This window comes from Atractosteus spatula, chromosome 3 (assembly GCF_055471065.1).
Source record: "Atractosteus spatula isolate fAtrSpa1 chromosome 3, fAtrSpa1.hap1, whole genome shotgun sequence".
NCBI classification, from domain to species: Eukaryota; Metazoa; Chordata; class Actinopteri; order Semionotiformes; family Lepisosteidae; genus Atractosteus; species Atractosteus spatula.
In genome coordinates this window covers 61,085,688-61,101,029 of record NC_142708.1, presented here as the reverse complement: position 1 = coordinate 61,101,029, position 15,342 = coordinate 61,085,688, and the positions used below count along the sequence as shown (strand labels likewise).

At 37.7% G+C, this 15,342-nt stretch overlaps 1 protein-coding gene across 2 annotated transcripts in view; it reads right to left on the bottom strand.

The window, feature by feature from the left end:
• rai14 (retinoic acid induced 14) overlaps positions 1-15,342 on the bottom strand; it is a 67,116-nt gene that overhangs the window by 25,412 nt on the left and 26,362 nt on the right. For both annotated transcript variants that reach the window (XM_088912136.1, XM_088912137.1), the window contains exons 3-6: positions 8,588-8,718; positions 2,495-2,583; positions 2,013-2,077; positions 720-777 (exon numbers count right to left, since the gene is read on the bottom strand). In XM_088912136.1, the coding sequence (XP_088768262.1) occupies positions 720-777; positions 2,013-2,077; positions 2,495-2,583; positions 8,588-8,718 (343 nt within the window). The remainder of the gene's footprint in view (positions 1-719; positions 778-2,012; positions 2,078-2,494; positions 2,584-8,587; positions 8,719-15,342) is intronic.

The following is a 15,342-nucleotide window of genomic DNA, read 5'->3' as shown; positions in this document are numbered from 1 at the left end:
GGTTCATGTTCCACTGCTCATTCCTAAGAAAACTGCTGGGTTAAAATTCAGACCCTTTGGCTTCCATTTGTGATATGCCTTCTTGAATTTGATGACGAAGGCCTGGAGATACCAATCGCCAGCAGAGAATGTTTTGTGTAGTTTTAACCATTTCTTTACCAATCTGGAAATATGCTCTAGAAGAGTCATACTGAGATGTCCATTTTGAGCCAAGCCTGAGCTTCTTGGCAGAACAAACCATGTGTCTGTCCAAAAGGTCGTGGCACAAGTTCTTGAGATTTTTCAAAAGCCTGAGCAAATAAAGCAATGTAATAGTCAATCCATCACATTCACTGATGTGTTCGTTCATGCTCGCCCTGTGTTCTAATCAGTTTTACCTAGGTTTCCTCCTACCTTCAACTAAAATGCTGTTCTTGTGTGTCTACCTTATGTATCCTACCTCTGACAGGCAGCTGATGCTGGAGGGACTATCTCCTTACACCCTGTGCTTCCAGAAAAGGCTCTGGGCTGCTGTGAACCTTTCAAGGAACATCTTTCTTATAATGGATGGATGTGTAGACAACAAAGGTGAACTAAATTAATAGGAGTAGACTGGGTCAAACTATACTCAATTTGTAAAAACCACAAAATATAAAGTGAAATTAAATATGCATGAATGCCAGACACTCCCTCTCAACAACAATGAAAGATGTACAAAGATTAGCGTTACTTGAAATTACCTGCATGATGAAGAGCTGTCTTCCCGGTACTGTCAAGAGCCTCTATCACACATTTGCTCTGTTTAAAGAAATGAGAAAACTGCCTTAAGAAAAACTGACCTGTCTTTTTCTTTTAATATTGGATTCGAGCTTGCTTTTGAAAATGATCCATCATAAAGTTTGAGTTTCTACATGATGAGGAAAGCCATCTCAATCTCAAATTAAATCAGCAGTTGTTTTTGCTGTATGTTTACACTCTTATCTACACTTTTGAATGTGCACAAAATTAACTCGATCAAACTGATCACTAACATCAAAAGGGTTTCAGCAGTCACTCAAGAAAGAGAAGTCAGCTGTTGTAATTACTAAGCACCTGGCTGAAGGGGAGTTTTCAAAACTGCAAAAACATGGAAAGCCTCTACTAGACAAGTGAGTTATATTTACAGAACATAAGGGTTTCATCAAATGGCATTATGCCATTTGGCTCATCTAGCTCATTGGGTTTTAAGTAACTTATCGATTCAGGGATCTCATCCATTGGGATGACATTTGTTTAAGCCTGAGAATGAATCTGGTCATTCTTTTAAGAGCATATGGAAGGTTACAAATGAGGGGAGCCCATTCGTTAGTTAGAAGCTAATTGATCCATGGATCTCATCCATTTGGTTTTTGAAAGAAGCCAAGGTATCAGCTTTGACAACATGGTAAAATCGCTCACTCAATCCTCCCCAATTCTTTGAGTAAAGGCACGCTTGCCTTCTCTTTTGGATACCTGAATCGGGTTTCTTCATAGTCTTTTTTGTTGAAGACTAAAAAGAGCCAGGACTGTGCAGACACCCAGCTGAACTGGGATCAGTCTTAGGTTCATGAGAAGATACCAGATTATGCTAAGCAAATCCGGTTGTAATACAAAATGGTAATATAAAACTAAATTTGTGGAAGATGTTTTCTTTTTTACTTAATATGAAATTATTATGATGGAGACACAATCATACATGCATGGACAAGCTACATCACATTATGCAAATGCAAAAAGATTTGCTAACCTTTGACTGTGACTGCAAAATAACATGCAAATGGTAGAGAATGATGCAAAATGACAACTTCAAGCAGAACCGCTTCCCTCACTCTGTGCATAATAAAGTACCTCGAAATATCAAACGGAGAACAAAGATAATACGACGGAACAGTGACATGCTTAAGGTTTAATTTGCAATTACTTCAGATCCCACAAAACCTCTTATATATGTGGTTTGACAAAACATTTCCTGGCTCTACCTTCCAGCTCCAGGCAGTTAACAGAGGACTGATTACCTGAATCAGTTTTAGGGCACATTCCTGGTTGTTGTTTTTGGCTGCAAGGTGTAAAGGACTTGAACCTAAAAAAATGAAAAAAATTACAAGTTATTTATAAAGCCCAAACCAGAATCACAAATACCACATTTATGATTACAGTATAATGCTATCAAGTATACATTTAGATATTATCTTTACAGACACTCTAAACATGCCTTTACTTGATGAAGTGAAACTTGTATTAACAGCGAGTTTCTTCACTCTACGTTTCCATGCTAGGCAACACTGTCAGTAGCCACAGCACGGCTATCGTCTTAGCATTATATTACAAAAATCTAAACATTTAGAAAGAAGAAAACACACAGAGGTATTCCAGTGTATATTAAAAATATTTTTAAAAATGTTTGACGTGGGAAAAATACAGCCCCTGCTAGAAGTAATAGATGCATGTAATGCTTCAGGTAACAGACAACGAACGGTCAGGAAGAGCTGAGACACACCTGAAGCGTCCGGGACCGAGGCATCAGCTCCATGTGCAAGAATCACCCCCAGACACTCCACCTGCCCCTTAGCTGCTGCCCAGTGCAGGCTAAAAAACAAAGGGCTACATTTACCTCAATATCCTCAGCATTCATTCAAATCAAATCAATTAAATGAAAAGTACAATACATGTTGAAACTAATGATATTATTAAATAACATTTAATACTTTGAAAAAACGGATTAGAAATTTCTCAATTCCAAAGCTAAAAGATCCATAGACATGGACAGTCACAAACAAGTTTCACAAACAGTGTAATAAATAAATCCCCCCAAATATATGTTTAAGGGGTTATCTAAAACCCCATTTTCTCAGCTGGAAGAATAATAAGCAGATTTTTTTCAGTTCATTAACAATCAATAAATATCACTGACCCTCCCAAATCCCAGGATATACGTCCATGATCAGAAAGCTGCCTATTCCTGTTGAGGGTCCCAGCAATTCAAATCCTATCCGGGAAGCACAGGACAAGTCCACTGCCAGGGACAGTTTTGGGATACCAACTAACTTGGCTAGCATGTCCTTCAATAGTAGGATGATATTGGAGCACATGCAAAAAACCCATGTGCACTCAGTGAGATCATGACCAGTCTGGAATTGAACCCAAAACCTAAGAACTATGAGGCAGCTTCACTAACAACGATGCCAACCCCCAGGATATAAAATTAAATTTTATAGAATAGATTTATATAAAATTAAATCAAAACAAAGCTCATATACAGCTCAGTCTCTTAAAAATGACACACTCATTAAAAACATTTTTATATCTGCCTTATGCACATCACAAGGGATTCAGAAGAAACAAAGACCAGATTGACAGATGTTTTAAAGGTGTCTAGGTATAAACACAAATTAGAGCAGAAGGGATAGCCGCATATACAGGGTGAGCTTCCCCTGGTAACACAGTATTTTTCTCTTAGCATCTGCTCTATATGGCATAAAGTTGAGTGTGATCCAAAGAAACATTGTCTGATGCTGGCAATATCTGTATCTTAATTTTGCAATTTTGAGTTAGAGTTTGAAAAGTAAACAAGTGGATTAAAAAATACAATTAGAAGACTAGACTGATACAGCACAGGATCTTTGTCATAACCAAAAAAAACATGTGACTGTTGTATTGCACAGTATGTACTTTATCAGAATGAATGGAAATTCAGCAGGTCACAACACATCAAACAAGCTACACTCATGGTTTCACTTTCCAAATTAAGGAATAATGACTCAGCTCCGAATTTACAATTTTAGGCTGGAACATACTCTTCAGGCAGGCATAATTAAACCCCAACCCTGGGTCTGAGATTCATGAAGTGCAATAACACAAGAGTGTAGAGGATTTCTGGCCTGTATCTAACAAGAGACAATGGTTATGAAAAAAAGGTATTTTTTCCACACTTCAACTTACTGTATATTTTTATTCACAGGCATTGTAAGTGAACAAAAAAGCTTTGCCATGTGGTTCTGTTAATCCCTTTTAATGAGATGTAACCCCACTTTTCCAAACGGGTGCATTTGCTGTATGTTTTCCAATTTGTCCCATTGTACATTTATCAGCAACTCTTGCAATAATGTTTGTAATTGCAATTTGCTTTCAATATTCAGTGGTGGAACCTGACTAACTTTTATACTTCTAGCCAAAGTTTCATGTCTATGGCCATCTTAGACATTGTCTCATTAATGCAATCACAAGGCCCAGCGTGTTTCAGCTCTGCACTCTCAAAGAGGAATATGATCTTTTGCAGAGGTAAGAGCAGGGAGCTGTGTCAGCGTAAAAGCTGCAAAGGGAGCCAGCAGGGGTGAATTTCATGCAAAAAGCAGAATATGAAAAGAAAAAGCAATGTTTCAACTGTAAAGCGTCCTTGAGGTTTATCATTATTGCATTGTTTTACTGTCCACTTGTTATAAATGCAAATTTCTTGGAGATCTTCATCATAAAAATGGCCATTTCTATTTTAACACAAATGCAAAGACTCTGTTTTACTCCAAGACCATTTGTTTACATCAGAATTAAGGGATACTAAGCGTGCAAAGAAGTCACTCTGCTTTATGTCCAGCAGGTAAGATCAGATTTATGGATTATATACAATTACAATAGAACATAACTAATAAATGCTTATACACATTTCAGGTTCAGAGAGACCACAACTTTATTTGGTCATGTTTATAATAATGACAGTGTGCTAAGCTAATGTCTGTTGTTTTTTTTTTATTTAAAACGGTAATTTTGTTAAGTGCCACAAATATCGAAGGATGCCAATGTAAGGAGTATAAATTTATGTTTTACCTGTTTTTCCTTTTTTCAAACAAGTATGTAAAATGTAGCAATGCAGGGAACACTTTAGAAATGTGATCATTAGGGTCCTCATAATATTATGATCAAAATAATACCTTCAGAGCCTTGCTTATTTACTTTGGGCAGGCCACTTCATATTCTAAAAAATCAGAGCCTTCAAGGTTTTCATTTAATAATGAGCTCCTCAAAATCAATAAGCTGCACAGTGAAAAGGGAATTCGTCACAAACCAATCATCACAAAATCATGCTTTTTATTTTCTTCAGTGCCAGTTCATTCTGTTCTGTTCAGACAAATCCCTTAAAAAAGATCTAGCAGGCAGGTTTGATTTCTTTTCACACAGCTACATCCTGTATCCTGTTTGAACAGGAGTGAAGAAAAGATACAGCAGCTTCTGTATGGAACTTTGCCATGATATCAAGATGTACTATTTTTTCTCTTCTTTTGTATTAAAGTTCATGTGAATGAATCATATAAAGAACTCTTCATTGCTTCCAGGGGATGAATAAACCTATAATCTTCACCACATAGGGGGCAAAGAACATTTGTTGCTCATATGATCATTCTACTTTGAGTAACAATTTCACGCTCTTTAAAAAAATAAAACTTTACACTGAAGGGTGAAAATGTGGGAAATCACTTAACCTAAGAAATACATTTATGCTGTCATGCCAATATTACCATTAATAACTATAGAATATCTTAATAATTCAACTTAAATAAAAATTAAAATTAATATGCACAGTAACTTTCTTTAGGTTAGTGTAAAAGCTTTGGAGTGTAATATTTCCCAAAGCTAAGGAGATTCAAGTGTATCCTAACATGATGTGCTGTATAAAGTGACATTCTGTAGACGTCCTGCCTGTTTGTACAGTTTTCCTAAGGAGAACAACTGGGGCTGACATCACATTTAAGAGAAAACCTTCTCATCAATATTTGTAAAGCAGTTTCAAAGATAGCTATCTACTCAGGGGCTAAATGATATATATCACTGGATTCTGTCCTCAGAAATCTGTGAATATGAAGATCTATGAGATTGTATACACAAGTCAACAATACATAGTTCTCATTTTATTCGCTTGCAGCTTATAGAAAAGGACAAATTATCCATATGTGCAATATGTTATAATTTCAGAAGGTATTTCCTTGCCCTATAGCAACTTAATGCTTTTGTGGTTTTAATTGATTTTGCAGCAGAAAGTTGCCAGCATCTGCTTATGTACATTTGAAATTGACTTCTGTGTACAAAATGGAAATACTATACATACAGTTTTACATTTCTTACCGGCAAATATCTGGAAAATAAATTAATATTATTAAAATAACACAACTTTGGATCCCTCCACACCAGATAGATAACAGAATAGCAAGAAATCTCTCGAGATTATTCACATTCAAGGGGAATTACAGTTCCAATTTTTCAGACCTGGCATGAACAAAATAAATTCATTGATAGTATAGCAACATTTTTACATTTTAGCTACACCATTTATTATTAACTAAGCACAAAATCGGGAACTTTGTGAAAGTACTGTATGGTCGCCATGTTGTTGTAAACCACTGGTCTCACCACAGGTGAGAGCAAGAGTTCAAGCTCACTTGTCCCTGTAAGCAAAAAGGAAAACTTTGGCTATAAACAATGTTAAACTTTTTTTGGCTTTCTCAATTTGCGTATATATTTTAAACGATGCCTCACTGTCAAGCATTTGGCTGTGCATGACAATAGTGGTCACACAAAACAGAGAATTGGATCAGCAGAAAGTAAAAAATGTTTCAAGAAAAATAAAGAAATATTTTAAGGAAAATATTCAACTAGTCAAGTGATGGGAGATAAACGTGAGCACTGATGTTGGTCCTGTCAACAAGACAAGATTCAGCACAATGTATAAGCGGATAAGTACAGGTTGTGCAGCAGACATTTCACTGCAGAATTATTTAATTGTGATCCGCATGAAGAGTTAGCAAATGGTATTTGTTGGCAAAGTCATCTCAGTCAATATATTGAATTCAATTCAATTGCACTCATTCAAACCTTCAGTGTAGATAAAGTATCTAAAAATCATGTTGCCTTGTATGGATCAGTTTCATAAAATTATACATACATTTTATACACAAAATTTCCTTGGTCTAAAGCATTAGCTTTATTGCAACAGAAATAGAATGATTTTCAAATATTGTCAATCTGGGATAAATCATGAGTATTAAATTTTTCTCTGCTTTGGATTTTACATGACTATGAAGCCTGACAGTTTATAATCTGAAATATATTCTCAGTTCAGATACAAAACCAAAGATTGTGCTCGAACCAGGAGCCATTCCTACCATTTTTGCCCATTACAAGCAACTGATGAAAGAACGTATGAGAGGGTAATTAATCTCAGTGCCTAATAGAAAAATGGAAAAAAAAATCTATCTTCACAATTTAACTTCTCCTTTTTATCATAATTATGTTTAAGACGTGCATTAAATATGTTTATGACTAAGAGCAATATTTCTATCAGATTCAAAGAGGGCAGAGTGGTGGCTCTGTGGCTAAGGATCTGCGCCTGTGGCTGGAAGGTTGCCGGTTCAAATCCCGCAGCCGGCAGAGGAATCATACTGTTGGGCTCCTGAGCAAGGCCCTTAACCCTAACTGCTCCAGGGGCTCTGTACAATTGCAGACCCTGCGCTCTGACCCCAGGCTCTCTCCCTGTCTGTACTTTCATTATGGTTCGAAAAGCACTCATCAATGCCGATTCTTTATAACCCTGAAATGTAAAAATAGCACTGTATTTCCCCTTTATCCCCTCTAATCTAACCGACAGAATTATTCAAATCATCCTTCCATCCACTTTCTAACCGTTTTATCCAATTTAGATTAGTAAGGAGCCTACCCCGGAAAGCAACTGGCGCTGGAAGGATACATTACCAATAAAATCCTGCATTTTTTCAAACAACTTTTCAAACCAGATTTTTATCTATAAATCTTTTACGTGGGCCTGGACTTCTCTAAATGGAAAATGTCCAACAAGCATGTGGACATCCGATTCAAGATTTGACAGCCTGGAATGGTTATTGAAAATCTGGCACCAAAATAACCATTTTTCACTATACCGTATATAATGCTCATGCACAGCAAGATTAATCCCCCATGTATTTCTGATAAGCAAGTACATCCAATAAAACCCAGTCATGCAACATATTCACAATACGTCAGGGTTTTATAAAGGTTATCCTTTTACAATGTGATTTCCTTACTTGAGCCTTGGGATTCATCAGGCCAGGGCTGGATGACAACCACAAGACACAGGGCCTCCCAGGAACTAAGATTGAAACCCCTGGCCTTGACCCCTTTGCTTGTTTTTCAGTTATGGATAAATGTCGTATCTCTAGCTATGGAAGAGCTGCTAACAGCAGAGCTGTGATCCTGCATAGTAATAGTCCAGTAACTGTTAGCATGGCTAACCCTTTCATCAAGAGTCTTTGTGGTGCTTGTTAATCATTCGCAGAAAAAAAATCAGTAATTTAGATTTTAATGTGGAGTTTTTCCAATCATTCAGTACAATATCCAATTGGAAGATACAGTATGACTTAAGAAGACTTAAGTTGCAGTTTCCCTTGAAAGACAAATGTGAATCTGATATTCAATGAATCTTGATTTGAATATACTAGGAAGGCCAAAAACTGATCATAGCCTGTCTTATAGTATTTTGTTGTAGACTTTCTTATAGTGCTTTAAAGCCTATGTAATGCCCACAGAGCAGAAGCAGCAGAACAATACTCACGCTGACTTTCCCTCGCTGTCCAGTTTTACAGCATTGACTCCCTTCTTGCCCAGCAGGGAGGTGACCTTGTCCACCTCCCCATGTTCCACAGCATTCAGGAGGCGGTCATCGTTCTTATTCCACTCATGACCCTGCGAGGAGAAGCACAGAGCAGTCATGAAGCACACATCATTGCCATCCAGAGGGCCACACACTCCCTTCAGGAGGACATGAGGTGCTCGTGCACATTACTCAGCGCCAAAACACTTTGCTTCAAGCATGACTGAAGTGGAGCAGTCTTTTTAAATAAATTTACAGGGTTGTCATATTTGCAGGTTGATATGTACATGTTGATACATTAGCCATCTGTGTGCAAACTTGTACTCTAGGATGCTGCAGTTTAACCAATAAAAATCAAACAGTAGCATATACATCACTAAACCCCAGCCTACTGTCTGAAAGCCTACACAGATGAAGGATGTTGTGAAAGGCATGTGAAGACACAGATACGGACCTATCTAAGAATAGTTTCAAACCCTCCAAAACCTAGTCCATTGTGTAATTTCTAAGATTCAGATTACACTAAGTTTTGTGTTGGCATACAATAACAGCTGTATGCAGCTGGCTGCAGCTGCCTTGAGCATTAAAAACTGAAAAGTGTTCCATAGAGGATCCGAGCCTCTGTGCTCAAGGGAAGATGCTGCACTGATTGAAGAACCATAATGATTATAACTCATCTGCTGTGTGATATTATATCTCATCATTCTAATACATTCTGATTTTCCATCTCCTGCCTGCAAAAGATGTACAGAATTCTACCCAAACATTTTAAACCAATCAGACAGAACTTTTACTATGTATTCTCCAGTTGAACAGATGGGATCCACTTTTGTCCAAAGTGACAGTTCACATGTAACTGATTCTCTAGAGCATGACCAGTATGCAATTGGGCCAAAGCTAGTCTGGGAGCACTACAGAATGAATTTTTATTTGCACCATCTATTTTATTTCTGATCGGTTTTCTGTACTTGCAGGTGAAACATCTACAGTACATCAGATAAAATATTTTGTCATGACAACACTGACACAACATAGGCACATACTGTATATACTAAATCCCCAAAAGTAAAATAGAGCAATACAGTCCTGAGAAACAGCTGAATTCTTTACACATGAAAGGCTTGCATGTTTGAACACCACTCCTGCTTGTGACTTTTAGAACGGGCTAATCCAGTTTAATCTTAGATAAGCATTATTATCCTCTTTAAGAAATCTTTGGACTGTCAACTTAATCACGTTCTTAAGCATACAATGTAAGCAAGATGCATTCAGGTGAAGCGTCCCTCTTGATGGAAGAACTACCTTAATTTCTTATGCGTGGCAGAAGAATGATTAAGTCGAAATAAAAAAAAATAACTGAAATACAGTAGCAGAATTCAAAATCTTCACAGGGTTGAATGATTTTATCAGATGGCAAGCACAAGGACAAATCTTTAAACATTACATATACCATTTGTGAAAAAGACTAGTACCTTTTAAAAAATGCCAAATGTTATGTCCCAGTGTGTTTTGTTGCTGTTCCACACTTCCTGACTTTTATTGTTCTCCCTCCCCCATTGGCCCATCATTATATCATTGTTTCTGTGACATCATTTTCAATCAGCTTCTCAACCAATCAGAACTAATCTTATTCAGTATATAACATGGAGGTTTTCAGAAGGAAGAGGCCTTTTGTTTGACTTTGGTCCCACTTGGTTTTGCTTTGCTTCATTTCACTTTTGGTTATTGCTTCGGCTTTGTTGGTTTGTTGTTTTGCTTTGTATGTGTGTGTTTTCGTATAGCGTCGGCTTTTGATGGTTTCTGTTCGTCTCCTTGTACTTTCGTTTGTTTGTGTGTTTATCCTTGTTTCGCCATTACCTTGCCCTAATGTGTTATATGTTCAACCTTTGTGTTCTTTTGTACCCTGTTCCTGTTGATTACTCTTGTTTTCCCTTATTTGTATTCCTAGTTCACTTGTGTATTTGTGTGAACTTTTGTGTTAAGGCTTAGTTTAGGTTGTTGGGTACATTTTGCACACGTAGTTGATTTTGTATTAGTCACACTAGTTAGTACTGGTGAGTGCAGTTTGTCTTATATGGTTTTGGGTAGTCACTGAAGGTTAGCTAGGGCGTTTGAAGACGCCGAAGACCGTGTGTTACGGGTTTTCTTTTGTAGTTAGGTCAGTTTCCCTCACTTTCTTAGCCAGATCCATTTTGTTTGTTGTTTTCTTTTCTTTGGCACCACTCTAGTTCCCTACCCCTGTGTGTTATTGTGTTTTATTACGTACCAATCACTTATTCACCTTAAAATAATCACTTGTTATCACGCTTCCTAAGTCCCTCACCAGAACCCACCTGTATCCAAAAATTATCCTAAATGTTACACCCCTTTACCCCTAGACACTTGGGGTCATAACACCAAATAAGAAAATATGAAGGACTATTTTTAACAGCAGTCCTGTGTCATCAATATTAGCAGCCATGAAAACATTTTAGCACTATCAAAATAAAGGGTTGATACTGAATTGCCTGAGATGGATACTTTATTGATCCCGTGAGGGAAACTGCAGTGCAACAGCAGCTTAACACAGACAACACAGCAACAGTGTAACGAATGATACAATAATAATAATACAATACATACAATACAATCAGTACAGTGAGAAGTGCACTACAAAGAGTTACTCACAGTCCAGAACACACAAAGAACAGAACAGATGTGCTTTTGTCCAGAGATCCTTATAAAAGTCTGATCATAAAACAGCAAACTGGAACCTTAAGAGCCTCCTACATTAAGCTCAGCCAGAAGAGTGAGTTACAGAATCCAGATAACAGTTACAAATTGCCGATGAAGTCAGCTAACAATACGGGCAAAGAGCTCTCAATGGCTACACAGCAGAAACACACCATCTATCAGCAGGGCCCGGCCAAGGCCTGCCTCACCCCTCCAGGGCTGGAAGCAGCCCTCCCTCTGCATGGATGGCAGATTCATGAGGTCTCCCCCTCATTGCACATGTAGGTCATCCGCTGGAGAGCAGCCAAGCCTTTCTTTGGTTTAACAGGACAGAAGCGCTGAGACCTCAGATATGTTTGACTGCAGATGCACAGAGATGTAAAAGTGAGCAAAAAAAGATGACAATAGAGGAGAGGTATACTGAAAGACGTGTGATGAAGTTGTCTGGAAAAGATGAGGACCTCAGCACAATGGGCTTGGTACTGAAAATTAAACGACAACTTCAATTTGGGGTGCAGCGATATTTTTGCTTGCTGTTGCATAGACCATCACAACACAGTAAGAGTGAGGCCAGCTGTATTTTCTGTAGTGTGCAGCGCAGTATTGTCACCTGCTATAAAACATCTCAAAAGAGCGCTGTTTGGCATTATTTGAAAGTCCCTGAAAACAGTAATGCGAGAGTTGATAAAAAATAATGTGGTGTACAGATTTCACATTGGAGGCAATACAGCAACTTTAATACATATCACCTAAAGATACATGTATGCAGCTCCAAAAATAAACAGGCCAGACGGACGCTGGATGAAGGAGACCGCATCACCTCTTATTGTGTAAAACACCATAATGTGCATCCTAGATATAAGCTCATGAAGATCCCAAGACAAAATAAATAACAAAGCACTTAATGTAATTAATTAATAGTTGTGCTAGCCTTTTGCCACTGTGGAAGACACTGAAGCCTACTATCTCACTCCTTACACTCTGCCTAGTAGAAGGCTTATGTCTGACATTGTGCTACCAGAACTGTACAGCACTGTTTTGACATTGTACATATATATATGTTTAGGTATACAAGTTACAATCTCTACTAATGAAACCAATGAAAGTTACATTCAGATTTCAAAAGCTAATTTCTAGTGTTTCTAGTTCTCAAACCACTAACAAAGCAAAACATTTTGAGTTTATTATTTTGTTTTGCTTGAGAAAAAATAAATTAAGAGAAAAACGGCCTAATCAAGCATTTTAATAGAATAAACGTTCTATAAGGGAAGGGAGTATAGGATTTTAATCAATATTCTTTAAGTTCTGTATATTTATAAAAGTGTTCTATATGTTTTTAAGAGAAAAGCAATTCCAGAGTCAAAAACACTCAGTACAGACAAGGCATGGATCCCTGGATTCCCCAAAATAAATCAATGGAGATTTAAGGATCACACACTTTTAGGAGCCAGAGGTCAGGCAGCTTGTCCCTATTTTTGGACTGGGGCTGGAAATCACTCCAAGGTGGCCTTTAAGGCAAACCTATTTCTGTCACCTGCCAATTCAGCCTGCGCTTAACATTCTGCTGGCCAGGCGAAACTCAAGTCATAAAACACACACACATGCATCACTGTGGTGGCCTGTGCAGCTGAACTACCCGCCTGCACTCCTGGAATGTCACAGTAAACAGGGGATTACAGATAAGCACCTGAGATGTACTGTACAATAGCTGAGGAGAAGAAATCACCCTGCACAACAAGCTAACAAGCCAACAAGAAGTCCTCTGCCAAGTCATTGTAACACTTTGTAATGTTTTGCTGTGTGTGTTAATATTAAACTTGTCTAAAGCGTTAAGAAGCTTCATTTAAAAGCAAGACCCTTACCAGTGTAGTGTGATCAATGCCCTTATTGAGTGTCCCAATGCCAAGGACTGTTTTTGACAGTCAAAGCAGTGCGCAGGCTTTACTTGTTATTTAGCAGCTCCAAGAACAGCTGAAAAGTGACCCGTGTGAAAATACTTGTTTATAGAGGTACGTGACAAAATGACAGTTTGTCTAATGTAGATCCCAAACACAAGCACAAACATAAGGCTTTTAAAGAGTTTTACAATTTTACAGAAGCAAGGCTCCATGCTATATCTATAGCTATATGCTATATTAAGTGCAATTTTCATATCTCTAAGCGTTGATTCTCATAATTCTGTTTTTTAACCCAGTGAACTACATCTGGTAGCCCTTAATGTCCATCCACTTAAAAAAATGACAAACACACATGGTTTTAGTCAAGGTTTTCAGGTTTAATTAGAAAAGAAAACACTGGCAGAATGTGTTAGAAATTTTGGAGACACTGTATGTTAGATAAGACTCATTTAGTTTGTGCATCTACTGTATGTTAGAATCTTCAATGTTGCAGAAGTTGCAGAACTGTTCGTCCACCTAAAACATTTGTATCAAGATTAAGAACAAATCATAACAGATTTCGCTAAACCAAGATGCAATCTGAGATTTGTGTCTGCTGCACAGATAAAGATTATGTAATCATGACCACATATATTTTAACAAGGGATCACAAAGAGCAGGTACAGGGTATGAGACAAGCAACACTTTTGAAACTACTATGTTAACTGCTATGTTATTACCTGCACATATGAAAGCAATTGCTGTGTGACGACCTGAAGCTATCATTTGTACAGCTTGTAAGTAACTGACCTTAGTTATGAGTTGTTCCACAAATGCATGAGACTGACTTAATGTTGTTGCACCATATGTTTAATATCTCCTATCCAGCACACACAGATGGAAATGTGGATACAGTACTGCTTTTGCAAGCAGTGTTATCATTGGACCCTGATGGAAATCATTTACTTTTACCAAAAATTTTGTAATAACCTCTAAGTACGCTATTAAAATGTTAGCACTATTAATTATAAAATTACACAGACAAATGAGATGAAAAGATATGTATGCTAGTTCCAAGAGACACAAGATGGTCTTTAATCCTTATTTGTCACTAAAAACAAGCTGAAAGCTATCACTGTTCAAGACTTGCAAACTGTACCTGTAGGTACAAGGATACGAGGATCTGCACTTAGTAAAACAGCAAACCCCCTCGTTCACAGCTTAAAAGATGAGCGTGATTAAACACCAGCTGATTTGACAACAACATAAAACCCGCACATGGAGTCGAAATGCTGCAACCACACGGGAAATTTCACACTTCTAAGTACCACAAAATACTGCACAGTGATTTCTTCCAGCAACATGACATGGCCTGGGCCTACAGCTGAAACACTGTGAGATGGCAGAGACCCATGGAAAAATGTGTTTAAAGCAGTCTGTCATTTTTAGCATGCAACTAAAGAGGTCATATGCAGTACAATGCACAGGATGTATAACAGCTATGACGTGTTTATAAAACACTTGTAAGAAACGGGAAAACTCCCCGTTTTTTGGAAATCCAAAAGGAAATGAGAGAAATCTTTGCAAGGTAAAATCTTTCCAGTACTCATCAGTTATGTTTAATTAGCATTTTCCCCCCTGTGACTGATTCTGTGCCAGTACCGTGACGAACAAAAGGGCAAAGCAGGAAACGATCCAGGACAGCCTGTGTTGACACCAGCCCCGTACCTTCCGAATTTCAAACTTACTCTGTGCTCTTTCATTTACAATAAGTCATTCACTCCACTTTCTGCTAATGGGAAATATGAGGAAGGTGATCCAACAATCTGGAAGTCATTTCCTCTTTACATGCTGTACAGCTTTATCCAGGAAGGACAACAACCTCAACGACAGACTGCAGAACACATGGACGCAGAGATCAGTGCAGTTCAGCCTTAAAAACTGAATACAGCTTCTTCTGTTCATAACCTTGAACAACTGATCATACCATTATCTCATGAACTGCACATCTATTTTAAAATCTTAACATTATTACCCATTTTAACATTTTATCAATGTAGTATATTCTGCAGTAATGTACAGTAGTTTGGGAGAAAGACAAACCTCAGGCAATTCCCTGATAGACTT